Source organism: Lampetra fluviatilis, chromosome 5, assembly GCF_964198595.1.
Source record: "Lampetra fluviatilis chromosome 5, kcLamFluv1.1, whole genome shotgun sequence".
Taxonomy (NCBI): Eukaryota; Metazoa; Chordata; class Hyperoartia; order Petromyzontiformes; family Petromyzontidae; genus Lampetra; species Lampetra fluviatilis.
This window is the reverse complement of record NC_136279.1, coordinates 6,211,223-6,239,111: the sequence shown is the minus strand read 5'-3', so window position 1 is coordinate 6,239,111 and position 27,889 is coordinate 6,211,223. Positions and strand designations below refer to the sequence as shown.

Genomic DNA, 27,889 nt, shown 5'->3' with positions numbered 1-27,889 from the left:
GCAGTCTTCGTGCTTTGCAGGGCAAGCATCAGCAAGGACCCCTTTTATGACATGCTGGCCACACGGAAAAAGAGGATTTCCATAAAGAAGAGACAGACATAATGGGGGACCTGTATGTTGCGAGTACTCAACGAATGTACATGCAAGTAAGAGGACGACTGCCTGCCTGCCTGCTTACCAGCTGTGCAAACCTTGTGAAACGCTTCACCACAAGAGGATCGCTGCAGGCACCAAGGAAAGTGACGCGCGCACAATTTGCGTGAAACTTCTGCGAGACCGCCGGATATCTGGGACGAGACTTCAGAGATTGAAAGACACTTGCACGCTCGGAGAGAGACGGTGGTTGGGGGGGGGGGATTTGCGCGTCGGCGTTTTCGCGCAGTGTGCTCGCAGGTGCAGCGTCCGTGCTGGTGGATTTTGTACAAACGCGCGTGTAAATCTTGTACGTGTGCAGCACATGCACGCACCACTCGCAAAGGGCCTGGCATTGGGGGGTGGGGGGGGGGCGGGGGTTTGAGTGTGTGGTGGCCGGTAACGCAACGCAACCGCGAATTGCAATCGTTGGGGTTAGAATCGTGATTTTAAGTTGCAAGCAACAATCTGGTCTGTTTGCCACTGGCCCTGGGGCTCCTGATCAAATGTGAACATGGCCATTACCGACGCTGAGAGTCGGATGCATTGGGTTCTAATACATTCGTCATTTTTGTTTCTTCCCCCCCATAATGGAGCTGCAAAGGCCAGTGTCAGGCATTCCGCTGTCATTCACACAGGCCTCCACTAGTTAAGATTTGGCTTCCTGAGCTGTGTGAGGACACTCGCTGGCTTTAGCCAGCGTTTCATAAGAGATCGGAGGAATATAGATGTGCATTAATTTATTTAAAAGAGCCTCGTTATTAGAATATATATGATATAAAATCATGCTTTCAGTTTTTTTTTTATAAACTCCTGTACACCAGTGTTTCTTGTTGCGGCAAATTTTTAAAAGGAAAATATTTCCGAAAATGATATTTAAAGAAAAAAAAATACATATATATAAAGTAACGTATGACCTTAAAAGCTAAAGTATATTTCAATTAAGGAAAAGATGCAAGTCATAATTACTGCAATTATTTCTGGCCAGGACCAAAACATTGCTATACAAAAAAATTGGTATACAAGGCCAACTTGTTTACAGGTCGATAGGGGTTTGTTTTTCGTGAGCATCGTAATGTGATGCGATGGACATTGTAGTGCTGTGTGCATTAACCCTTTCCCGTTCTGTTGACGTACGTGTATGTCATCAGTTTTCCCGATTCAGTTTCAATGACGTACGTGTACATCAAGACAAAACCGGAAGAAAAACTAAAATAAAATAACTGTGGTGCCGAGGCTCCCACAAGGCCATGCGGGAGAGCATGTGGCATAGTTTGGCGCCAGCTACCGTAGAGACCGGCCGTGTTGCTACGGTTCTCTGTGGTGAGTACAGTATCTTTAAAATCAACACCGGTGCTATGCCTCTCTAAATTAATGTCGAACCGCTTGCGCGGTCCGAGATTCAGAGGTAAACAGGACACCCACCCTGCAACTTGCAGACGTCTCGGAACGGGAAAGGGTTAAGAAGAGTGAGCACCAGTGCAGTTAAGTGTGAGCAGGGGGGTTCCTTGTAGTTGAGTGCGCGTGAAGACCTTGTCTGCAGAGGCAGCGAATGCTTTGTGGTCGACAATCTTTGTCGCTCTTGCTGTGTCTGGGCCCTGGCAGCAAGAGAGCACGACTTTCCAACCGGAATGTCGAGAGTTCAAATCCTAATTGGTGGAGGATTTACTCGACCCATCGTCGCAATGGGGCCGATTTTTTATCTGAATCAATTTGTGGCAATTCAACAGTGGTTGCCATATGAAGAAACTAATCTCTGCCATAGCAATGTGGAGTTTCTGCGAGAGGCAGAGGGAACCACCCAGGTTTGAGCTCTGAGACAGAGTTGTCTCCAAGGTGGAGGAGTGTGGGCATTGTAGGTGAATACTTGACTTCTCCCCAGGGGGCAGCAACGATGTCAAAACAACAAACGGGTGGCGTGAGCAGCAGCAGCAGCCCTCTTACACAATCCACATGGGGGGCGGGGGGAGGGGGCGATCGCATATCAACCACATCTCATCCACGCGGTTCCCATCAGCACGTGGGCATCCAACCTCGGTTTTTTTTCTTTTCTTTCCACACCGATTCTGGTAATTGCCGGATGAAAGTCTCCCGATGCCGCCATGTCAATCGTCGGGGTTGTTTGACCACACTCCGAGCAGCGCGAGTTGGTGAGGGGGGAGGAGGGGTGTAGCCGAGGAACGATTCGGACGTCGCTTGCCACGAATCTTAGCCGTGCGGCCGGGTATAAAATAAATAAAAATCATGTCGCCCGGTTCACGGCACAGTGTGCTCACCGCTGCGCCACCACTCCACCCCATCGGACCTTTGCACCTCGCGCACGGGGACTGTCGTCCGTTCCACGGTGGTCGCCAATTTTGGTTGTGATGCAATCGTCGGCACTCGTTTATCCCGGTCCCACTGCCGCACGTCGCGTCCACATCGCTCGAGAGCCACGCTGCACTGTTTACTGTTGACGGCGATCATGATGTACATCTTAACTATAAAGCAGGTTGCTTGTTACGTATAGCGAGATGAAATACCTTTTGCATGTTGTGTCCCGTTATGTCTGCTGACACACAAGGGAAATTGTTTACTCGCGCTATCATCAAGGGGCTGTCGTGTATGTTGGCAGCGCAGCGTGTACGGTATGTGAAACATGAAGGAAAAGTATTATATTTATTCACGCAATTGTATTCATGTTTATCCAAACCTCTTGAGCCGAGTTAGCACTGTTGATGTTTGCCCACTGATTCTCGCGATCAAACTTTGTATGAAATATTGAGCTGGAGCTTAAGACTGCAATTAATAAAATGCTTAGCTTTGTGTATATATTATTGTTCTTTCATAGCAAATGCTGTCTTCCTGCACAAATCTAAATCCTAAATTAATCTTTTTTTTCAGAAATAGGTATTCTTGTTGAATACAGCTTAACGATAGATAATATAATGAATATTTTACGTGTGTTCACTCTTTCCCCTTTAAACGTGTCTCAGTAGGAGCAAAGGGTACACGTTGAAACGACTGGCGATGTTACAAACCGTAAGAGCAATGGACAGCCGTGTCCAAACGAGCGTTCATGTAGAATCACAATCCTCCACTGGATGTATGTTGACCTCTTTCACCGTACGCAAGCTAAACGTGCTCATCAGAGGTGCGGGGGAAAGACAACAAACTAAACACAAAAAGCAGTTCTAAAAAATTTGGTTTCCGATCTAGATTTCAAAGTGCAAAGCTCCAGTGGCTTTCTCATATCGGAAGGAAGAGCGTTCCAGACGGCCTAAGAAGCGCATCTGAAAGCGTGCGATGCAGTTGACCGTCTTTCAACGTATTCTACGTGTGCATAATTCATGGTTTATTCAGGGTTCGATGTTTTGTCCACGTTGAGCATCGGCTCATGGTAAATACGTGTTTGCCTTAACAGTGTGCCACGCACTGTGGATGTGATATCCACTCGTGGCTTCTGGGTTCATTGATTCCACTTCTTAAGTTTGGCCGTCAACAGCAGGCATTTAGAAAATCGTATTTGAAACTATATTCACATTTAATCAGTAGAACACGGGAGTCTTGCATTGGGATTGGCAGGGTACAAGATGATGTGTTTATTGTCGGTGTGATATTGAGGCCAGGTGATACATGTAGTTGTTTTAGAAATCGTGAGTCGAGAAATTTGATTTATATGCCGTAACTGTGTCACAAAGTGAAATGACATTAGTACGATTACCATTAAGCTGCAAGCAAGGATGCTCTTACAAAGTAGTTTAACCAGTTATCAATCTTAAAGCATGTCCTGTATCACATTTTCCAGAAGCCACGGTAGAGTGCTTGGAAATTAAGAAATACATATTTTCTGCCGATGGCTCTAAAACGCATCGATGTTGTTTGCAGAGCTTTCAGTTCTTTCCAAAGTGGTTTTGGATGTTGAGTATCACAGTGCACATGTTTGTGGCTGCATAAGGTAGCCACTAGGCAGAGCGGTAAATACATGTGCCCACGATGCAAACCAATAGAATATATTGCTGGTATTTTGGGTTCTGAGAATTGAAGCCATTTGTACCAACGCCATGAACCGAAGTACAATTAAATTCAGCCCCAAGTAGTACAGATACAAATTTGCTGCAATTCTGCTCAAGGTCACAAGACGACATCTCTTGGTGCAAAAGCAAAGAAAAGCCTTTTCAGAAAAGCGTAGAATCTTCCTCTCTTTAAGGCTTAGCGTTGCTTGTGGGTTTGACAGGCAGGAGAAGCTGCCTGTCCTTGTCGGCTTCATTGGCCTTGGCTTCGTAACTCAGGGGGTGTCCTGGAAAAACTTGATAACCCACATTTTCTATTTCATATAACCCATGCTAGCTTCATTGGAAGATTTTACAATCCCCCCCCCCCACACACTTTTTGAAATATTGATTTATTATCTCTTCCCACAGATGTTCACACAATGAAGTTAATCAATTATTTTCATCCGCTTTATCCCATCCACTTAACCCCTTTTCTAGACAATGTGATTTTTTTGTGGGTTGTGTTTTTCCAGGAAGCATCTCAACTAATTTTTTTCATGCCACCGAACGGTTGAATTGCAACCCTCTGGTAATAAATTGTCACTGTCATTACTTGTTATATCAATATGATTTGTCTTTCAGTAAGCACCCGCATCGTGTAACGTCGTTCACAACAACTTAACCTCGATATCATTGGGCCATCTCCAGATCTTTATTGCAGTGTCTCTGCGTGCACAACGTGTCCCTTGACTTACAGCTTCACGACAATTTCAGTTTTGTTTACACACTGCGGTTAGGACCCTTTTGGAACGCGTGCTGGAATAAAAGTTTAACAATTAAACGTTGATGTTTTTTTTTATTTGGGCTTTCTGATGTCAGATTTTGTCATGTCGAAAACTTTTTGATTTGTGACTAGCGTTAATTTTGTTCACAATTAGTGACGAATGTATTCGTCGATGCATGTTTTTATTGTTTTAGTTAACGATTATTATGGCAACAAAACAGGTGTTCAGATGTTAAAACACCAAACTGAAACATTTTATAAGGAATCGTGTCTGCATTAACCACAATGCTTGTGGTCAGAATGCAAACAAAAAACTCTAATATATGCATTGTCTCTGAAACTGATTGGTCCACACCAGACAGCTTTCGAGCCTAGTCTCAAACGGTGTTAGACCAGAGGACGCCAAAAGGCGTAAAACAAGTGGAAAACCTATAAATGAACTTGAACTCGCAAAGGTCAACTAAGTCTCATTGACAAAAGAGCTTTGATGCGACTACATTCAAGCATTGGGTATGATTGGCAAGAGTATATACTTATATAAGCAATAAAGCTGTTATGGAACACGGAATCAAAACTATATTTTATTAAGGACAAACCTCAGATGCATCCACATGGAGTACTTTAGCGACAAAACGGACACTTGCAGTGCTAATTTATTCCGCGTTTATCTTTTATTTTAGCCACAGTTTTACTCTTTTTGCATTGGCGAAACGTTGGTGCTAAAAAAACATGTCCACCCTCCCATATCGAGGACTACTTACGAACGAGTTATGTTCAAGAGGTAAGTCGATTTGTTCGTCCAACTTTACTCCTGTCGATTCCAAGCATGTTGTACGGCGTGTACACAGCTTTACAAGTTGTATAATCTGCAGATGTAGATGCCACCGGTTCTTCATGTTCTGCAGATGTAGATGCCACCACCGCCATCTATTGTGCAGGGGTTGAACTTACGACTCTCGGTCCAAACAGGCATACGGACAGGTATGTTCGTATCTCAGAGTTCATGAGTAGAATGTTCTAAGTAGATAATTAATATGAACTCGGTAACTATTTTTCGACACACTGTACAGCCAATTGCCATGTCCGGCCATCCTCAGTGCACACGAGTCTCAAATAAAGTTACGAGATTATCTTAGTCTAAATCTTAATTTAACCTCGTTAATGTTGTCTCATCACCATCCGTTAAGCTTTTGCACTTTGGTCGGTAGCCGTGAGTCATGATTTATGCATTTCATCCACCTCATTCGGCTCTGAAATCGGGTGCAACCGCAACAAACAACAACCAAAAATATGAACCAAAAAAACATCTTAAGGTGAATATGTGACTGAGTGCAAACAGAAAATCCTTTGCAAGAATAGCAACATTTGTTAAAGCACCATTTTACCTTCGTAAAACTTTCCACTGGACTAATACACATGCCGGTGGTACGATGCCACATTGATCACAACGGTGATTGCCACAATATTTTACCATCAAGGTTCTGTTGAAGGCGCAATAAAGATGTATAACTTATTTCATATCCGTACTTTTCAATTCAACACCTTGTGACCATGCGATAGCAGGTGGCGGGTGAAACGCACAAGTCCATTCTGCTGAACGTCTTTCGCACCGTATTTAGTGCTAATAGGAGGTGCGGTTGGAAGGACAACAAAAATCAGTTCTAAAGAAATGAGTTTTTCCATCGAGATTTATTTTTTAAACAACTTACGATGGATTCTTTAGACTTGCAAGCTTGGTGGTCGCCGATTCGATTTCCCAGAACGGCATTAAAATGTTTTAAAGTTTCTTAACTGCCCTCACGTTCGTATCTGTCTACCTTTCCGTGTACAGGAGTACATCACAGTCGATCTATCGGCCTCGTTTGGTGGGGTAAAGTGTGAGTACCTCTTCCAAGAAGGTCCGGCCAGAATGAGTGCAGTCAAAATAGAAGGGCGCTCTAGAACGCCCTCTCGTGGATGGCCCTTCTGCCAGCAGTGATGTGAGCGAGCATTTCACCACGTGCGGCCGACTGCACATGACTTCAACATCGAAATGAGAGCAGTGCCTCAATACTACTAAATCCCATCTGTTCCCTTTCAATAGACGGCATTTCTCTCTGTGACAGTGGCAGAAGCAGTATGGGTCTTTCGGTAATGCCACGTAGATGGAAACATAATAAAAATAGAGAGAGCCCTCTCTCTCTCACTTGAAGACGATTGCTTGTGTTGCGATCGAAACGTCGTGATATTTTTTTTCTATCTACGTGGCTTTACCGATAGACCCATAGAATCTGTATTGCTGCAGTCACGAAAGCTTTAAGTCAGGATTCAATGTTTTCCCGTTCACCTCGGTGGATACAAGCGTGCCACCTGTGGTGTAATTCCAGACAACTGGCCAAAAACATCCAGATCATGAGCCAGAGCTGAAGTTCGTGCCAAGGGTAGTGGAAAATGTGTACGGTTACCAGTCCCTGCATATGGCTAATAAAAGTGTATTATGTGATAATAAAAAAATATTTTAAAGTATTATTGCATAATTTACTTTAATTTCCAATTTTAAAAATGTTGGTTCTACTCGTGCTTTTTGCCATCTCAGGCATGTTTGGCCCATGGACTTTTATTCCATCATTCCCGATGTACAGACTAGCTCCTACCGTGGAATTTTCCTCCACAGACGGATTGGTTGCCAGTGGAGAAAGCACTGGCCAAAATAAATGTCAGCAGACAAAACGACTTTGAATGCTCAACATGAATACTCTATTATTTTATTGAAATACGTGTATCGGTGCACAGGGATAACACCTCAGTGGATGTGCAGACGTCAATTATTTTTAATATAACAGATTGCATGCATGAAAGAAAAATCACATTTGTTTCATCAAGTCCTTGTCTAAAGCTCACCGCCTAATCCTCTCCCACTGCTTCCAATCAGTTTGTTGGCTCATGACACTTTCCGAGCCTCTGTTAACGCAGTGCAAATCCAGAAATGAGGACAATGGCTACAGCGTAGAGGATCTAAGCGGCCGGGTTGGAATTTGGCGCCGGTGAAGGGAAGCACCGGGACTTGTAAATCTTTAGGGCAGCCTGCGTAGCATTGATGGGGCTGACGTTGGAGTTGCGGTGATTCGGGATCCTGAAGAACGTTGGCGTCCGTGGTTGTCAGCCGCTGGCGAAAGAGACTTGGCGGGCGCATCCACAATCCCAACCATTCCCTTGGAGGTCAAATTCACCGAGGGATATCAAGGGCCGCACTGTCTCGCCATCCGGTGCGTCCAGCCTGTTCCAAGGCAGGGCCAACAACCCGCAGCCTTGGGCGGCGTTGGAACGCTTGCACGTCCACTGCTGAAATGGCACTGTGGCTCAAGTTCAAAGTGTGCAGGCCTGAGTCGACTTTGGCCCAACGGTTCCCCCTGACCTTAATCTCGCACATATGAATGCCGTGCTGGCATTCATATGTGCTGCTACTGGCTAACAGCACTTGCCCCAAACAGTCTGCTGAGGCTATACGGAGGGGGAGTCGTCCGTGGAAAACCTGTCAAGCCCTCATCAGTGCCTACCTTATTACAGACCAATTCAGACTTTATTGGTCACCCCCTGCCCCTTATTAATCTCAAGGTTCATCCGACAAAGTCCCATCACAAGGGAGAAACACAAACAAATAGACAAAACAAATATTTGCCATACGCCGTATGGACCTGAAACTCAAACCGTATGGGTTGACAGCAAACGTGCAACGTGATCTTAGAATATGAAAAATAAGAACACCAAACAGATACCTTTTGCAAGGAATCAAGTTCGCATTAACCACACGTACTTGTGGTGAATATGCAAACAAACATGCTCTGATTAAAAAAAAATGCATTGTCTTTCAAACTCATTGGCCTACACATCTTCATGGCCTAGTCTCACCAGTGTCAGACCAGAGAACGCCAAAAGGCGAACAATACAAGATAAAACATGTATTTGTTTATCACCAACAACGTCCGCAACTACGCCTTCTTTCGTAACATGTAACATCAAACAACAACAACAAACCCCCCTCCCCCCACCACGAATGATGTTCGTATTACAAAATGCATCGCACGGTCATGCGATGAGGCATGGTGTGAACGGTAGAAAATCCTGCCCAAGCTGCTCCTTGTTGGAGATGCACATTGTGAAGCCCCCACTGTGAACCCCTCGGCAGAGGCAGCGAAGACTCGTGTTACGACACAAAGACGATCCATTATGAGATCTCTTTTACCAGTGGCAAAATATAATAGTAGGTTTTTACCCTTTTAACTGGTACAAAACTGACACCTTTATTCAAGGCATCATGTTTGCAATGACCACAACACAAGTAGTCAAAAAAGCAAACAAAAAGAAGCAACTCTGATAAAGATGATAATATGCACTGTCCTTGAAGTTGATTGGCCCACACCCGAGACGGCTTTCTTTAGAGCCTAGTCCCCATTGGTGTAGGGCCAGATGACACCAGAAGGCGTACAACTCAAACACAGTGCAATATCAGAGTATTGAGAGCTCGGGGTAAGCATTTACACTATGAGATCTCTTTTACCAGTGGCAAAATATAATAGTAGGTTTTTACCCTTTTAACTGGTACAAAACTGACACCTTTATTCAAGGCATCATGTTTGCAATGACCACAACACAAGTAGTCAAAAAAGCAAACAAAAAGAAGCAACTCTGATAAAGATGATAATATGCACTGTCGTTGAAGTTGATTGGCCCACACCCGAGACGGCTTTCTTTAGAGCCTAGTCCCCATTGGTGTAGGGCCAGATGACACCAGAAGGCGTACAACTCAAACACAGTGCAATATCAGAGTATTGAGAGCTCGGGGTAAGCATTTACACTATGAGTTTGTACCAGTTAAAAGGGTAAAAACCTACTATTATATTTTGCCACTGGTAAAAGAGATCTCATAGTGTAAATGCTTACCCCGAGCTCTCAATACTCTGATATTGCACTGTGTTTGAGTTGTACGCCTTCTGGTGTCATCTGGCCCTACACCAATGGGGACTAGGCTCTAAAGAAAGCCGTCTCGGGTGTGGGCCAATTAACTTCAAGGACAGTGCATATTATCATCTTTATCAGAGTTGCTTCTTTTTGTTTGCTTTTTTGACTACTTGTGTTGTGGTCATTGCAAACATGATGCCTTGAATAAAGGTGTCAGTTTTGTACCAGTTAAAAGACGATCCATATTAGAGGCGTTTGGTTAGATTAGCGTGAATATGTGTCGTTAAACCCGCCACCACCCGACACAGCCAATTAGTAACGTTTGTCACGTAAACAAAACGTGCCAATTAGTTACTAGTACAGCACACCGGTTGTGTGTTGGAGAGTAAACCCACAACATTTACAATTAGAGTACCGTGACGTTTCGCCAGTAATTACAGCCAGATTTGTGGAAAAATCTTCCTGTTTCGGTCTTAAATAACAGATCCCTGCGGGGTGGGCTGGTAGGAACGAACAAATGAATGGCTATAATAAAATGAAATGGCGGGGGTACGATACGAAGGGAGAGTTTGAGGCCTAGTTCTAGGCTTTAGGCCTAGCTGTAGGCTTTAGGCCGCTGTGAGTTAATTTTGAATTGAAATGTTTTAATTAAAAACTATCTCAGGGAATTATAAGGGAATGCTACACTTGTTTAGCCAGGAGAGCCTCCCTGAGTCTTAAGGTTGTTGTAGGGTCCAGCCAAGTGTTTGCAGTAGGGGGCGATGTTGCTACACCTAATCGGACATCGGACGGACGGACGATATAATCTATTGTAGGCTGGTTCACTTCGTTCCTACCAGTAACAGTGTACTTCTGTGCTCCCACGTCTGCGATCCCCATCTTCCTCAACCCGGCTGTCTTGTCTTTAGGTGCGGGGGAAGGCAGCACAGCTGGCTACGTACGGCGCGAAAGAAGTTGAACATACGTACAAGCCGCACTCACCGACATGGCGAAGTATGGTCAAATAGCCCCCCCCCCCGTGATCCGCACGGCGGGGAACTGACAAGGATCGTACGAACGAAAATGTATTTAAAAAAATATTCCGTGTAATGTTTATTTATGATAATTGGTTCTTTACCCTTCTATCTGGCAACAAAACTGACACCTTTTTACAAGGAGTCATGTTTGCATAGACCGCAATACCTGCAGTCATAATACAAACAAAAGAACATAACTCTGATAATGTGCACTGTCCTTAAAGTTGATTGATCCACACCCGAGACAGCTTTCCTTAGAGCCTAGTCTCATATGGGTTGGACCAGATGAGTTGTGCGCCTTTTGGCGTCATCTGGTCCAACCCATATGAGACTAGGCTCTAAGGAAAGCTGTCTCGGGTGTGGATCAATCAACTTTAAGGACAGTGCACATTATCAGAGTTATGTTCTTTTGTTTGTATTATGACTGCAGGTATTGCGGTCTATGCAAACATGACTCCTTGTAAAAAGGTGTCAGTTTTGTTGCCAGATAGAAGGGTAAAGAACCAATTATCATATTTTTACTGGCAAATGAGGTTCCCATAATGTTTATTTATTTATATTCGAATCACGCAAGCGCTCGTCTACATTATAGACATGACAGAGCGGTGGTGGCAGAATTACGAAATCCCATCTCTAAAAATATATTTCTACTCGGATATTTCTAATTGTCAATTAATGCAATGCATACTGCCTGCTGTGACATAGGGATCAGAAAACGTGGACATTAACTAAGATAGTAGAACATCTGAAAGGTGTGCACAAAGACTCAATCTTGCAATTACACTGACAGACAGAGAAGGGAACACGTGGATTATAGAACATGACATCTTCAAGGTTAAGGTGCAACCCTGAATTTCCTGCTCACGCCACTGCAGGGAGGTCCAGAGATCCCACGATGATCAGATGCATTGGAAGAGGTGGGAGTTCCCACATTTGACTGCAATTAACTCTGTGCTGTACGCGATGATACTGTGGGGTGGACAGACCGAAGGGGGGGGGGGCATTTAAGAAACCTGCACCGTTGTTTCAACTGCCTCTGGGATTGCAAGTCCACCACGTAATATTTTGAGTTCATAACATAATGGCACGAGTTCAGAGTAACATTGTGGTTAAAATGTAGTGCTCAATTTGACGCACACCTAGATTATTTATCGACATTACTCGTGACTCCAAGGTGATGTTTCATTTCAACCGCCGCATGTTGTCAAAATCAGGGGGTAAATTACTCGATCAAAAAATCTCATGTGGAGCGACAATGTTACAACGCAAAATAATTCGTTAAAAAAAGGTTGGCCTGTTATTAAGTATTTTTTATTGTGATTTGATGTGCATGGTGCCAATAGAGAAAATTCAGTTGTAAGGCTGAGCACAACTCAATCTTGCCATGGCTTTAGATTGGCAAATTACGTAGACGTTGTTTCATTGTAGTTTAAAGTGCTTTGAGAACCCAATTGGAATCATGTACACATACACACAAGCTACATTAAAACGAAACTTTTTTTTGACCAGGTAAGTCTCCACTGGCCACAAATGACAGCTCAACAATGTGCATGACCTTTATAGCAGCAAAATAATCTAAATAATCTCTATGCATAAATAATATCTTAATGAATCATCCATTCCCCTCTTTAATTCGCGACAAAAAATTCGCACGGTCTTGAAGGCGATTAAATATTTTATAGATAATAATTCCATGCAGCTTTTTTGCAAAATGAACCCAAGATTCCAGTGCTTCTGGCCCAACAACGTTCTGTCACTAAATTCGCCCTCGGAACAGCAATTGTGCAACGACACAGCGGCGATCCATAAACAAAACAATAGCGTGTAAACACGACACACACACACGCATAAGCGAGAGATGCGCCTTTTTTTCCGAACGGAAAAACTGAGTGAGGTTACAGTGACAGCTAGTGGCTGAAAGTAATTAGTGTAAGCAACTGAAACATTGTACCGAGAAAATACAAACACTGCAGATGGACAATTACAAACACGAGTAATCCATAATATAGGTTTGTTTGGGTTAGATCGTGTGTTGTTAAACCCGCCACCACCCGACACAGCCAAGGTTTGTTACGTAAATAGAACCACGGTTGACTATGTACACATTGGACGGGATGACTACTGGTCCACGGATGTCGAGGACCCCAGAATCCCTCTCGGGACGTGGCTTATAACTGCTGCGGCGTGACCCATGGCCACGCCCCCTTCCAGATCTTTCACGTGACCCTCGCACCCCCATCTGGGTCACGTGTCCTCTCGGGTTCACCCAGTTTGCGGAGTTTTCGCAGTTTGCGGGATTTGCGCAGTTTGCGGAGTTTGCTCACTTTGCGCAGTTTTCGGAGTTTGCGACCCGTACTTTTTACACCCCCCCTCGGAATCCTATAGAACGGCCGATATTTAATCCACGCAGAAACGTTCATGTCGGTCACTAAAAGCAAGGGAGCATAGATCGACGCGGGAACAAAGAAGTACAGGGAGAATATGCTCCACAGCAGTTAATTAGTGCTTCCGAGAGTATAAAATTCCTACAACCCTGATACTTGGGGAAGGTCACACCTCCCGCTACAAAGAACCACCGCTTCCCATATTTAATAATTACTTGCAGACAGTTCATCTGGAAAATGTTCTAAATTAACTGATGTAACGACTATATTTACAAGCAACACAATTCCCGAATTTTTTTCTCCAAACTTTTTATTCATGTTAAATGTATATAAAGGAACAAAAAGTCATTTCAAGCGTAAACACGACGCATTGTCACACGATGAATGCGATATCAGGTAGTTTGAACATGATTAATCCATCAAATGTATTGCATTTTGAACAAAAATTTGATCACATTAGTGTAGATTACTTGACATTGTACCACTCAAATCACAGCTATTACATTTACAATAAAGTGTGCTTATTTTTAAGTTTCAAACGCAGTAAATTACAATGTGTTCAAGAATGTAGTGAAACACGTTTCAGGGCCACTTCATATAAATTCAGACATAATGTTTTTGACCATACATGAGAAATCCACAGCAGTTAATTAGTGCTTCCAACAGGAATTAAATCTCTCCATGATTCTAGGAATTGTTAAGATTTGTAACTATAAACTCCATTCTTTTATCCTTGGCGTGGTACGAATGCATCAAATATAAAGCGATATTCATGATAGGAAAAAGTCGATTCTTACACGTGCAATTCCATACACTTAGAGTGAGCGTCAGAATCTGTTTTAAACGATCATCATATCCTCATTTCCTAAAAGAGCACTTGAGCACGATCGTTAGATGCAGGTCTGCTCACATGTCGTGGAATTACAGACAACCGATGATTAGTTCATATCCAACAAGTATTCAAATTGCTTTACAATTGCAGTTATTAAATACAATACCCAAGTTGATGTTAAAACAGTTAATAATATTCTGATGCAATCTGTTTCATGGCAGGTGCATGTAATACATCTCAAGCACTCTCTTGTGGTTATGGACTGGGGTCGTGCAACTCATACTTTACTGGATTTTAGTACAAAAAAGTGAATTTTCGCAAGTTTACGCTTGGTTGCTGGGTTGTTTACTATCACTTCCTTTGATTTTTATAGGAAGTATACCAAGTATAACTGAAAATATAGTTATGGGAACAATAAAAAAACAATCTCAAGCCTACTTCCACTTTGACACGTGCAGCGCAAAAACACACTTCAATGTTGTAAAACGTGCATGGGTTGGAGAAGCCGAGGTGGGATAGCAGCCAAGTGAATCTGGTGGAACAGGCTGTGAAGGTAAGTGGAAAAATGAGGCGAGTGGCAGAGTTAAGGAAGGAGATGGGGTAGCAAGTGGGTAAGAGGGGGGGGGGGGTCACTATGGGAATAATGAGATGAAGAAGTCACCTGACTTCCCAGTTTGGGCGAGAACAACCTGAGACGTAGGAAGGTGAAACGTTCGAGAACATTTAAACAGTTTTGCTGTTTAACAAAATTTGGGAAGTGTCGTTAAATCACACTTTAAAATCCAATGTAAATAGTTTAAGTATTCTGAAATAACATAGTTGAATCTGCAAATGGCACTATACAATGTATTGGAATATTTCAATGAGCATTAACACCATGATGCAATTAAGTTGGAAGATACAGGGTCCCAAGTATGAAGGAATGTAATATACAGAACCTCAAAATAGTTTAACGTAAAAAAAAGCTTCATGATTCACATATGAAATAGAATTTAAAAAACACACATCAGCCTACATTTTATATGCAAGTTTAAAAAAACACTCTCGGTATGCCAGTTGGTTACGATTACCAGAGCTGAGTGCAAATCAGTGTGCATCTGTGTGTAAGAAAGTCGTGCCAAGGATGACGCGAAGTGAAGAGTAGCTCAGGAACACTTCCAGACACAAACTGCCATACTGCCTCCGAAGAACATATACAAAATGTTCTTGGTCTCGTGAGTGATCTCAAAGCCGAATCCCTCGCCCACCACGGCATGCCAGGAGGATCCAAACTTCTTGTCCATTGACTCCTTGATCATCTTGGCTGCAAGCTGTCGCACAGGTTGGACATCCATCGACTCCACACACACAATGTTTCTCGCCACTCCAACTATGCTGCCTTACAAGTTACATCTTGGATTGGTTCAAACATTTTTCAGCTAAACGTTTACAAAGCTGAAAATTACAGTTTAAGCACACATCAATTAGATGTTTGATGTTGACTAGTCAACGCCTAGATGCCACTACACTTAACTGATGCTTTTTCTCCTATATCTTGCAGCTGTTGCAAAATAGAAACCCATCCATAAAGGTATATGCTTATGATATCTCACTATTAGGCTTTAGGTTTTCCCCTCAGTTGCCAACTTCTGGGTGCTACTCCAATTTCTGTCGTTACATTGTCATTCTAAAAACTACAACCTTCTTTTTACGGCTGTCTACAACACTTTGTGACCACGTCCTTCAAAAACTTCTAAATTGCTTGCCTTATGCTGACAATAAATTGGTAGCATCTTCAACATACACGAACAACACTTACCTCATTGTTGGTGCCATATTTCTCACATGCTGTGACACACAGTTCCATGGTCTCTGTCCTCATTTCTTCTGGCATGTCTGTGTGCTGGGGCACATGCACACAGGAGGAAAACGTACTGGCATTCATATTGAGATACTGAATACCTAATTCGGTACCAGGCCAGATAAAAATACGATGCTGAATAATTAAATATTTTCGTATCACAAATGATTAAATTCCTTTGTCATTGCACTGGATGAAGGCCTCCCCACATTGTGCCAGTCATGGTGGGTTGTTTACCCATACTTCACCACCCTGTTCAGTGCGGGTTTCTAAAGGCCCGCGGTGTAAATGTTGGCACATACTGTAGTCAACTTTATTTAACAGCACTGCCCTCTGCTGACAACATATCCTCGTGGATGTGCATACACAGGAATGGTTGAATACATGTACTGTAATACAGAGTATACGGTATATAATGTATACTGCATTTACACGACATTTACTGTGCCCCGTGACTACGTGTACATTACATATTCTACAATGTTTTAAGTCCAGCGTCTCCCTTTGTAAACGGGCGGCTCCCATCTCCGTCAGCAACTTTGAGCCAGTGGTAAAAACAAAACAAAAATCCACATTAGCATGGCCGGGCGAAGTGACTCTTTCTAATGGAACGACTGTTAAACTCAACACAAAGTGATTACTCGTTTTTATCGAGCCAGGGCGGACGATAAACCTGAGCCTTCGGAATGCCTTTTCACCACAGCGCCCTTAAGCGGGGGGTATTTATCAGAGGTGGGACAAAGTCATTGTTATGCAAGTCCAAGTCGAGTCGCAAGTCATCAAATTCATGACTCGAGTCTGACTCGAGTCCAAGTCACATGACTCGAGTCCACATCTCATAGGTGGGACAAAGTCATTGTTATGCAAGTCCAAGTCGAGTCGCAAGTCATCAAATTCATGACTCGAGTCTGACTCGAGTCCAAGTCACATGACTCGAGTCCACACCTCTGGTATTTATTAGATTCAAATATTTATTTATTAGATATCGTGCTACGGAAGAACTTGTAATAAAACAGTTAAGGTATTTGATAGTCGCCTTTTGTAATTGCTGAAGTATCAATAATATTTAGTACAACACGCGTGAAGTGTTAGGAACTACATTATAGTTGAGCGTTTATTTAGTAGTAATTTATTAATGACATGTGTGCAACTTGTTTAGTGTTCATTTAGTAAACAGTTAACACAATAATTTCAAGTGTAAGTAATAGCAGTAAAGCGTTCTTGCATACCGAGTAGTCAATTTTACGACGCCGGTGATTCAATTGTAAAATAACCCACGTTTAAAACTTTGATTTAGTCTTCTGGCCTTAGACGTTTGTTCGCAAGCATTATGTGTTTAATCTCATCATCGACCAGGCGTAGGCTACACAAACACTTTACCATGTTACTGGTGGCAGCACTCTGTAGTCTTCTCACCCCTGTTAATGTAAAGCACAATACGCTATGACAACCTATTTAGTTGGGGCATTTACTATTTATTTGGTATGTATTTATTTAATCGTAGAGTGTTTAGCGGTCCAGTAATTTGTTTAGTAATTTCAGTGTTGAGGCGTGCATTATATAGCAGTTAATCATTTAGTAGAAAATTGTCTCTTGCTTATTTATCAACCGCGCGTTACTTATCAGTAATCTATACGGGCAATTTAGAAGTGTTTAGCAGCAATTCGTTTATTCAGCAGTTGTTCAATCGCAGTGTTCATTGAACCTATCATTTAGCAGCGGATAGTTTATTCATCACTCAGCTCCATTATCATCGGCAATTAGTTTATTTATTGCTAATTCATTACTCAAATTAAGTAAATCGCCCGGCCTCTTGCCCCGCGGGCTCGGAGTGGGGGGGGGAGAGTCGCTCCCCTCCCCCCCTCAGCCTCTCGGCTCGGCAACTCAGGAAACACGGGAGGCTCATCGCCCGCCGCGAAGGCCGCGATCACCTCCGCAGGGCGCGAGCGCCGCTGCTTCTTTCAACCATTAAAATCGCTCGGCTGCAACTTCAATCCCCCCCTTCCTCCTTCACGGAGGAGGTGGCGCGTCGCGAGGCGGTCTACCCTGAGCAGAGGGAAGCTGTGCAGGCGCTTGTAGTCGGCCTCGTCGCGTCGGCTGTCGGCAACCTCCGCCATGGTCGCGTTGCCATGGAGACCGCGTCCGAGGGAGGGAGGGAAGGGGGGGGTCAGGGGTCACCCTGGCATAGACTCCGAATATTTAATCTTGATTCTAGATTTTATTTTATTCTTTATTTTATTATGTTTGATTTGTATTATTTTATTATTTCCCTTCTACGTGACTTTACCGAAAGAACCAAGAAGATGAATCCCTGCAGTCACGAAAGCTTTAAATCGAAATCTAGATTTGAAGTTTCGTGACTGTAAGGATTCATACTCTTAGGTTTTTTCGGTAAAGTCACGTAGGTAAAAATTTATAATAAAAATAATATAAATAATTGCCTCCGTAACGTCGTGATTTATTATTTTATTTCTATATTTTTTACCTACGTGACTTCACCGAAAAAACCTACGAGTATTTAATATTGATTTGAAGCTTTCGTGACTGCAGGTATCCATACTCTGTGGTTCTTTCGTTAAAGTCACGTAGGTATAAAATAAAATAAATCACGTTTCGGGCGCAACACAAGCGTCAATCATCAGGTGGGAAAGCATGGAATAACCGAATATTTAGTTAAACCGGAGGGGAAATCCGATGCGCTATAAAGCTCTTTTTCGCAGAATCAAATAATTTATACCGGAGGAAAATCCGATGAGCTGTAAAGCTCTTTTTTTAACAATCAGAATATTTCGTTATACCGGAGGGGAAATCGGATGAGTTTAAAAGCTCTTTTTCGCCAAAAAAGTATTTCGGAGGAAATCCAAAGAGCTATAAAGCTTTTGCACAGAATTGGAAAATGTATATCGATCGGAGAATCTGACGCACGATAAAGCTTGTTTTCAGAGAATCAGAAAATGTATTTATACCGGAAGAAATCCGATGAGCGATGCAAGATTTTTCACAGAATCAGAATACAGGTGTATTTAGTGATACTGGAGGAAATCCGATTAGCTATAAAGGTCTTTTTTCAAAGATGTCCAGCAGGGGCAGGTCAGATGTGCAGAGTATTACTAACAAGTATTACCTATAGATTACAAATAACATTTTAATATTGGGATATTTAAAAGCCCAACAGGCTAACATTGGTTGACTTTGGATAATAATATACTAAGGCTGCTGGTAATTTAAAAATGAAAACACAGAATAAAGTTATGTTAGCCAGTTTATTTCTTGACAAAACAGGACTAGCATACATGCTAAAATATTTGAAAGCATAAATATAAAACATATTTTAAATCTAGCATATATACAAAGCCATGTATAGTCAACAAACAGCTGATATATCTTTACGGAAGTCATATAAAACTATTTTACGGATTTCTCCAAGGTCACGACAGCCATTGGGTGCTGCCATACCATGCCACTGTCCTTCCTTCTGCTGCATGGCTCAGCTGTTGCAGTCAACATCCTCAACACTTCCAAGTAGTGGACCGTATCTTGTAACTCAATTCGTAATATTTTATTCTTGTCCCTTACATAGGCAAGAAGCTATTTTTCGAGTTCAAAAATTATTGTATTTTTTTAATTTATCAACTACTGTATTTAATGTCATGCTTGACTTAAGTAGTCATGAAAATCAAGGATAACGTGGAAAGCGGCATTGTTAAATATACACGGCATCAAGTTTTGCGTGCTTCCTTGTCCTTTATGGATCAGCAACTTCAACGCCGACGGCATCCGAGGACAGCTTCATTTCTTCGTCACCGAATCTCTTCACAAACTCTTGGGGGTATTGGTGGGATGACTTCATAGAACCAAAGACAAGGTTTTCTACCTGCATGACAAGCACTCACAACCAATACCATTTTGGGCATGTGGCTAGGCTCTCTGGACTTGACCATGCTGTTCCCGATTCTGGATGCCAGGGGGCACCCTGATGGGTGTAGAAGGCCATGTGCTCTTGGCTACAAAAAATGTACAGCTATTCTCGAGTTCGGAATGGAAAGCAGCTTGCTTTCAGGATTGCCAAAGACATATTAGATTGGCAGTCTCAAGGTAGATGCTAGGAACATTTTTCAACACGTGATTTAACTAAAAACTAGCGAATAAAATTGCATATGTACAGGAAATTAATTAAAAATGACTTTTCCTTACCAATGTTGCCAACTCTCATAACTATCAATTAGTGTACGACTGCAGCTAAACATTTCGTGAAGAGGTCTGCTAATTTTGATCCAAATGGTCCTGATTCTCTGAATTGCATAATACCATCTGGTTCAGCTCTTTGTTAAATGCTGCAAAGGGCAATGGTTACTCCTTTAAGCGTAACAACTAGAATTATTTGAGTCCTGGGATGACTTTTTGCAAGAGATCTGCAAAACAAAAGTAACAAAAAATGAAAGTGGACATGCCTCAATCATGGAATTATATATCATTCTTATATTCAAAAGTAAAAAAAAGAAAAAAATACTTAAATAATTACATTGTTAGATTATTATAAAACATATTAACATTTTTTATAACGATCATTGGAAACATAATGGAACATTTCGTAGCCAAATTTTGACTTAAAGCTTTCGTGACTGCAGGAATTCATATTCTTGGTTCTTTCGGTAAAGTCACGTAGATAGAAAACAAAAAGCAAAAAACCCACGACGTTTCGATCGCAACACAGATATTGTAGACTGCTTGTGTTGCGATCGAAACGTCGTGGGTTTTTTGCTTTGAATTTGGATTTTAGTTTTCTATCTACGTGACTTTACCGAAAGAGCCAAGAATATTTAGTAGCCAACAAACCACCTGAGCAAGCACGGTTTAAAAAAGTTCTCTAACATTGACCACATACTAATTCATATAAAATGCCATTATGCCTAGGTTTTGTAGAACATGAATAGGGAGTCATCTAAGCTCGAATAATCCAAGGTTAAAAGCTTCAAATCTAGAATTAATTTTTTTTAAATATTTAAATGCATTTACAAAAATAAAACAGCTACACTGAGGCCGCATGAAGACATATCCAACCTATAAAGTATAAGGGTAGTTGACAGAGAAATTAATGAAGGTGTCTGTAAAATGAGCAAAACAAGTCATATACAAGTTGACAAATATATCGTTAGAGAGATATAACTATACTCTTTGGTTCTTTCGGTAAAGTCACGTAGGTATAAAATAAAATAAATCACGACGTTTCGGGCGCAACACAAGCGTCCACCGAAATAACCAAAGAGTATGGATTCCTGCAGTCACGAAAGCTTCAAATCAAGAGAGATATAACTGTGAAACACAGCAGTGTGTGCATACCGAGGGCAGTTATTGAAGGTGGACTGGGATGAAAATGATGAAAACAAACAGTAGGTGAGAGTGGTAATGAAAAATGACCGGACGCTGAGCTGAATGACAGTGGCAGCCAAAGGAGGAAGCACGTTGAAAAGGATGTCCACTGTGGAGATAGGGTAAAGAAATCTGCTAAATGAACTTTTATTGCAAAACCATGAAAAATTGAGACTTGGGAAGGTCTTCACCAAGCAGTGGCTCGATCATGGATGGTGGCTGCAACAACAAGGACTTTTCATATCTCCACTATAATTAATATTTTGAGTTTCAATATATTTTCAGCACACTCAAGTGTCATACCTATATATTGCCAAAAGCCTCAAAAAGAAGTTTTGACTTAAACTCTTGCTCCTGTTTCTCCAGAATCATTTCAAGGTTTGAGGAGCTATCTTGCACCCCTGGAAATATAAAAAAAACATCACCTTTTTAACCCAACTCCAATATAGTATGTGTACATCATGACTTCTGTGATAGTTCATTAAATAAAATATTTGTACGATTAAAAATTTAAACATTTTCCAAATTATAATAAAGGATTTGTTTACAAGTGAAAAGACAGTAAATGAAACATCTAAAAAAATCCATAATTCATTCAAATTAAATTTGCAACATTTACTTGTCTGCTTACTTGTGTGTGCAACCGAGCTGTAAATGCTGCCCGATGAAAACATGACAGAACCAATTATATTTTTAAATCCTTGCAACCCATGTGTTGAATAAAGATGTTATGTTTTATTGAAAAATCTCCAACTGTACCTTTCAATGAGAGAGTGACGGTGCCAGGCAGCACTCTCAACAAGCTGGAGTACTCCAGACGGGCTGCTACCACAAAGTTTTGCTCTTCAAATGTGAACCGATACTTGAAGTGCATGGTGGTGATTGCAGCGTTGCGGGAAAAGCTGCCCACCAGCATATCCGAGAACTTGCTCTAAACAAGAGAAAACGACAATCAAAATGCACATTATGGCAATTCCTCGCCAACCGAGGGGGGTTTACATTCCTGAAAACCGCCGTTGGTTTTGCAAAACGGCGTTCAGCCTTATGGGAAATAGGGGGTTAGGGCAACCGTGGCCGTGGTCACACTCGTCAAAGCCGAACAAAGTTGCCCGTTTCCTCAATAAACAAAAATAAAATACACACCATAATAAAAAAGCAATAAATGTTCAAATAACAAAATACAAAAAAATTAAGTAATGTTATTTAACTTTAATACTGAGGGTTGAAGTTCATGGTAATTATGATGACGTTCATGATGGTGGTGGTTATAAGTGTAGTGATCAGCGGTGACGCCTTATGGAGATGGTTGGGGCTTGGGTACTTTGTGTGGGACTGGAGGGGCAGTTCGGTTTGTTGGTGTGTGGACACACACACGGGATGATTGCGTGATGCAATTGGGGAACAGCTGTATTTAATAATAATGGTATAATGAAGGGATAGCGTTCCACCTACATAAAGGGGGGAGCTCTTGGAGGATGGGTGAGCTGGTGCCTTGGCTGTGGCTGGGTAGCTCTGCTATATTTAATCTGTTTTTATGATAACTTTTACGTTATTTTAAATAAAGAATATCTGATGGATACCGAACCTCCTGTGGCCGCTTCAATGAACTCTGAGCCTCACCCACCACGTTGTAACAGAAGGAAGAGGGGCGTTGCCCACCCCTCTTGGTTGCACAATTTGAGGCCGTAATTAAGGGCAACATTATTGCAAACAAACAATAATTAAAGGTAAAGAAACATGGAATAATGCATAGCAATAGGGGTATGTGCACGCACATAACCATATTGGTGGGAAGAGAGCAGTGGTGGGAGCTGGAGATGAGATGATAAATAGACGGAATACAGATGCGGGTGATTTGAAATTACAAGTGCTAGTCCCCGTGCTAAACTGCGGATACATAAAACTCCATACTGCGGTTAGAAAATTGGTATGCCAAAAGAAACCCGTGGATACATAAATACCGCGGATTTCTGTATATGAAAATTCATATTTCAATTGGATATATAAATAGGAACAAAATATTACCGATGTAAATACAAAATTTCGAAATTAAGTCATAAGGCGATGTGCCCAATAAACTACAACAAGATTTATCAAATAAAAAATTAAGTCATAAACATTTCAACCAGACTGGGATTTGACACATCAGCTTTCATCAAATAAAAAGTCCCGTCTCATCTTTAAATGAGCATGCAGCAGTATCAATATGCATTCAGTCAGTAGTGAAATTATGAAGCCAGGGTCTCCATACCAAATTAGTATGAAATAAAATAAATCCATGGCAATTTCAATACTCTTCGTTCATCGTCTCATGTGTGACATGCGCATCACCTTGGTGCGTTCGACTTGCTCTCTGCGCGCAACAAAAGCATTGAGGTAATCGCCGAGGACCCAAATGAAATGCTGTAGGTTCTTGGCCAGGTGCTTCTCTGTCAGCTCCTTGAGCGGCACAAACTGCGGGAAGGAGTGTCGGAGCAAACGCGGAGGATCTTGCTTTTTCACCTCCACATAGTAGCTCTCGTAGTACTCGCCCCCAAATGCCGTTCCCAGCGTGAAAATCACCGTACCCTTTTCCCATATCGGCTGTGCAGTAATGCCTGGCAGACGAGGCATGAAGGACATTCAAACGTGTTAGGACATATGCTGTACCAACGACAATAACAACAACTGCCAGCATGTGGTTTATGGAGCTCAGGATGCACCGTTCAAATTGCAGTGACACTCACCATGACAGACACTGAATGACCACATTACTTTGTACTCATTAGAAGCTCATTAGCACAATAATGTGCATTTAAAGGGTATACTAACCAACCATATAGTACAGTATTTACAGTGTTGATTAACAAGGAAATTTTTCATGGTTTAGTTGCTTTAGGTAGTTAAATCCTAATGGATTTGGTGACAACACCAAACCAAATGGCGAAGCAGACATTATTCTTGTAGATGACAAGATAAAAAGCAAACTGTAAGTTTATGTCAAAATCAGGGAGCCTGGAAATTGTTTGAGTTAATGTGTAGTGGTATCCTTTAATGCTTCCATTGATTCCTTTTTGTAGTTCACAGGTGTTTGCCATGTGGTCGATGGGCTGTTCAGTATTATGGCCCCTCTGCCCACCTGCCAGACTGTAGAGATGCATTATGGATTGTAGTTTGATGGTTTTAGCCCTCAGGACGGCTTGCTTCTGCTCGGTGATGGGATCCCGCGGTATTTTCGTTGTAGGTGACTTTACCACATCTGCCAAAATCTTCACATACACACAAGATGTCAGTACAATTTGTGGCTAAACCATGTTTCATACAAATTCTACACTAACTTAAAATTTAAAAAGCACAAGATTTGTAAATATGGATGAATTTTATGGCTGTAGACGACAATACGTTACTTCAGACATGTGACATATCCCTATCAGTGACATGAAGGTTTCCATGTCAACATATTCTGTATGTGCATCACACATTTTTACCGAGAGTCCATATCATGTCAAAAGTCTGTTTTATTCACATTAGCAATTTCCCATCAGTAGTATCTGATTCCTCCAGTATAAATACATATTCTGATTCGAGTCGGCTTCCACCCTGCTGCCACTGCCCGATGTGGACGTTACATACCTGTCAAACCCTTTTCAGTGCCTCCCTTATTACAGACCAATTTAGACCTTATTGGTCACCCAGTGCCCTTATAAATCTCAATATTCATCCTACAAAAGTCCCATCACAAGGGAGAAACACAAACAAAGCCAAAAAAAAATGTGCCCGCATTTAATCGGCTGTAGCGCCGCACGGACCTGAAAAACGTAATTTCCCCGTACAAGAATACGGAGTCAACCCGCATGGAGTCGACAGGCAAATTGAATGATGTTACACCTTGCTGGGTCTGCGGGCGAGCTCCTTGCGCAGGGTGTCTCTGCGCCGACGCAGGCGAAGTACTTCGGCGTACGCGTCCCGCAGATCGTGATCCTTCCTCTGCGCCGACAGCTGCCGCCGCGCAAGCTCCGCGGCTCGAGCCTCCAGCGAGTCCAGCTGCTGTATGACGCCTTTGCAGGTTACGCACCAGGTTGGAATGATATTGTTGTTATTTACATGCAAGAAGTGGGCAGAGAGGGAAACCAGCATCATATTCACAGCGGTGAAGGTGCCAACCCGCGAAGCAGTGAGGAACGAGTTAAAATAAAGGGGTCAGATTAAAAGAAACTCAACTGCAAGAAGTCTTCCCACGGAGGGTCGAGCTGGGATCTCAGATTGAAACTCAACTGCAAGAAGTCTCCCCACGTCCGTTGTGGCAAAAAAGGTTTTATTTTGTGAATAAAACCTTTTTAAGCTATGAATTCCTTGAGAGTGCATTTTCTTTGGACTGTTCGCCTTTAAGCGTTCTCTGGTCTGACACTGGTGGTTGAGACTGGGCCCTACGGATGGCTGCTATGGAATAGATTAATCAGTTTCAAAGACAAGGCATGTAACAGTATCATAAGAGCATGTTTGTTTGCATGTTCACCACCAAGTACCGCGTGCGGTTAATGCAGAACTTGATTCCTTGCTAAATGTTTCTATTTGGTGTTTGAACATCTTAACACCTTCTAGATTTGAAGTTTTCGTGACATGCAAGGGTCCATACTCTTTGGTTTTTTCGGTAAAGTCACGTAGGTAAAAAAAGGAAATCAATTCAATCACGACGTTTCGGAGGCAACACAAGCTTCCGTCTTCAGGTGGAACCGTCACAGCAAACTTGCCGTATCAAGTGAAGAGTAATTGCTGTATCAAGTGAAGAGACCTCTAAGATAGAATTTTGCTGACGGTCCCACCTGAAGACGGAAGCTTGTGTTGCCTGCGAAACGTCGTGATTTAATTTATTTCCTTTTATCTACGTGACTTTACCGAAAAAAACTCCTGTTTTATTGCCAGAAAGGGGTTAAAAACCTATTGTTTTTCATAGTTTGTATTTTGTTACTTGATAAAATTCACTGTAAAGCGACAGTCGGGGTGGGGGGGGGAGGTTTGGCCGATGATCCATCATTCTCACTCAGCCGCAAGTCGCCTTCCTTATTCACAATCAGAATATTTATCTATACTGGAGGAATATGATGAGCCCCAAAAGCTCTTTTTTCACAGACGTTCTGTCCGGTGGCAGGTTATAACGTAACAGAACAACACGACAGCAGTGACCTTACCGTGGTTATATGCGGGCCTATTTCATTATCCGCCCACGTAATGTCGAGGACACACAGTGCATAGATCCGACGCTCCTTCCCACAATAAAAAAAAAACATTCTGAAGTGCATCGATTATTGTACGATTGAGAGAGTCATCCAAATCTTACCTCGAGTGAGAATCGAATTCGCCTCTTCCATCGCGGCCACGGCTTTTCTCGGCCAGCTCTATCACTTTGTGAAGTGCGGAGGCGAGAGACGTAAAACAAAACAACACTCTGCGAGGCTGTATTGGGGACGAGGCGAGTGGGTGAGACTTAACAAGAGGGGGGTGTGTTGACACACACACACGGTGGTGAGGCTGTAGATGGGTGAAGCTGGAGGTGACGATGTATACGAGGGCGAATTAATATGTATTGGGGATGTAGGCTGCGGTGTTGGGCCGTGAAGCTGAAGTATGATTCTTTACGCGATTTGATGAGTTGTGGATGTGCGAAGTTGCGGTTTTAGGCGGACGAGGCTGTTTGGATGGTTGAGGTTGTAAATGATAAGACTGACGCTGTATGGGTGTAGGTAAAGCTGTACGAGTGAGGCCGTGTGTGTATTGTTGAGGCTGTGTAGGTGAGGTTGTGTGTGAGCGAGGCTGTATGAGCGAGGCTGTGTATGAGTGAGTAATGCTGTGTGTGTGAGACTGTGTAAGCGACGCTGTGTGTATGAGTGTGTGAGGCTGTTATGAGTGAGTAATGCTGTGTGTGTATGAGTGAGTCTGTGTGTATGAGTGAGTGAGGCTGTGTGTGTGAGTGAGTCTGTGTGTGTGTCTGTGTATGTGTGAGCGAGGCTGTGTATGAGTGAGTAAGGCTGGTGTATGTGTGTATGTGAATCTGTGTGTATGTATGAGTCTGTGTGTGTGTGAGCGAGGCTGTCGTTACCGCGGCTGTAGTCGACGCCGACTTCCGCTCTCACTTTCAAAGCGAGGCGCGAGACGCGACGCGCGGGAAACTCGATTCCGCGGCTCCTATTGGTCGGTGCCGCGCACGTGGTCCAGCAGCGGCCAATCACACGCCAGGTTACGGTGACCCCTCCACCGTTCCTAACGAATCCTATGGAATCGCTTCGCTCGAATCGATGCCACAAGAATCGACAATGAGATTCTTGTATCGACCCCCCCCTCCACACTGTTTATATTGGTATTTGTTTTGCTGCGATACATTTCCATGTGGTGGTAATGATGATAAGCCACTTGGTCGGGCAATAATTTGTGATAGCCAGATCGCTTCTCTAAAATAAATTAATAGTGAGCCTTATCTGGTGAGATATTTTGTAAGTGATTTGTTTACCTTTCCTATAATTTGCGCTCCTATCGCATTTTGTTTGTGTTCTTGTTGTTCACGTTCCGAGCCGCCCCTTTGCTGTACATCCGAGAGAATAAGAAGAAAACGCTTTAAAGCTCCACGGATTTCTCCGGCAAATAA

The 27,889-nt window shown here is 42.5% G+C and overlaps 3 protein-coding genes across 9 annotated transcripts in view; 1 reads left to right on the top strand and 2 right to left on the bottom strand.

Annotated features, from left to right (window-relative positions):
• LOC144932471 (cytohesin-3) overlaps positions 1–4,931 on the top strand; it is a 57,775-nt gene extending 52,844 nt beyond the window's left edge. For 3 of the 5 annotated variants that reach the window (XM_078856574.1, XM_078856576.1, XM_078856575.1), the window contains one exon: positions 21–4,930. In XM_078856574.1, the coding sequence (XP_078712700.1) occupies positions 21–102 (82 nt within the window). In that variant the 3' untranslated portion in view covers positions 103–4,930. Of the gene's footprint in view, positions 1–20 lie in introns of all 5 variants that reach the window. The other 2 variants (XM_078856572.1, XM_078856573.1) reach the window with 1 other exon arrangement.
• Positions 4,932–13,534: 8,603 nt separating this feature from the next.
• On the bottom strand, positions 13,535–18,034 carry DNAL4 (dynein axonemal light chain 4). The gene is made up of 3 exons (XM_078856148.1): positions 17,946–18,034; positions 15,859–15,942; positions 13,535–15,370 (listed from the first exon to the last, which is right to left on the bottom strand). The coding sequence occupies exons 1-3, from the start codon at positions 18,015–18,017 to the stop codon at positions 15,206–15,208; spliced, it is 321 nt and encodes a 106-aa protein (XP_078712274.1). The 5' UTR covers positions 18,018–18,034; the 3' UTR covers positions 13,535–15,205.
• A 1,148-nt stretch (positions 18,035–19,182) lies between these two features.
• CENPO (centromere protein O) lies at positions 19,183–27,813 on the bottom strand. Of its 3 annotated transcripts, none has more exons than XM_078856568.1 (9): positions 27,755–27,813; positions 27,347–27,528; positions 26,588–26,651; positions 25,138–25,307; positions 24,389–24,518; positions 23,602–23,867; positions 22,030–22,201; positions 21,574–21,671; positions 19,188–20,312 (listed from the first exon to the last, which is right to left on the bottom strand). In XM_078856568.1, exons 3-8 carry the CDS (start codon positions 26,616–26,618, stop codon positions 21,574–21,576), a joined length of 867 nt encoding a protein of 288 aa, XP_078712694.1. In that variant the 5' UTR covers positions 26,619–26,651; positions 27,347–27,528; positions 27,755–27,813; the 3' UTR covers positions 19,188–20,312. The 3 variants fall into 3 exon arrangements, with proteins under 3 accessions (XP_078712697.1, XP_078712694.1, XP_078712695.1); XM_078856569.1 differs by having other exon boundaries at positions 26,588–26,645; XM_078856571.1 differs by having other exon boundaries at positions 19,183–20,312; positions 23,773–23,867; positions 26,588–27,528.
• Positions 27,814–27,889: the final 76 nt, after the last annotated feature.

What these genes read in the sequence shown, in the direction of transcription:
- DNAL4 (XM_078856148.1), bottom strand. Translation starts at nt 18,017, where the DNA reads ATGGCGGAGGTTGCCGACAGCCGACGCGACGAGGCCGACTACAAGCGC. An exon ending in ACAGCTTCCCTCTGCTCAGG is followed by an intron (nt 15,943 to 17,945) that starts GTAGACCGCCTC and finishes CATGTGCCCCAG; the next exon opens with CACACAGACATGCCAGAAGA. An exon ending in AATATGGCACCAACAATGAG is followed by an intron (nt 15,371 to 15,858) that starts GTAAGTGTTGTT and finishes CCTGTGCGACAG; the next exon opens with CTTGCAGCCAAGATGATCAA.
- CENPO (XM_078856568.1), bottom strand. Translation starts at nt 26,618, where the DNA reads ATGGAAGAGGCGAATTCGATTCTCACTCGAG. An exon ending in TCGCCCGCAGACCCAGCAAG is followed by an intron (nt 24,519 to 25,137) that starts GTGTAACATCAT and finishes GTGTATGTGAAG; the next exon opens with ATTTTGGCAGATGTGGTAAA. An exon ending in GCATCTCTACAGTCTGGCAG is followed by an intron (nt 23,868 to 24,388) that starts GTGGGCAGAGGG and finishes CTCGTCTGCCAG; the next exon opens with GCATTACTGCACAGCCGATA.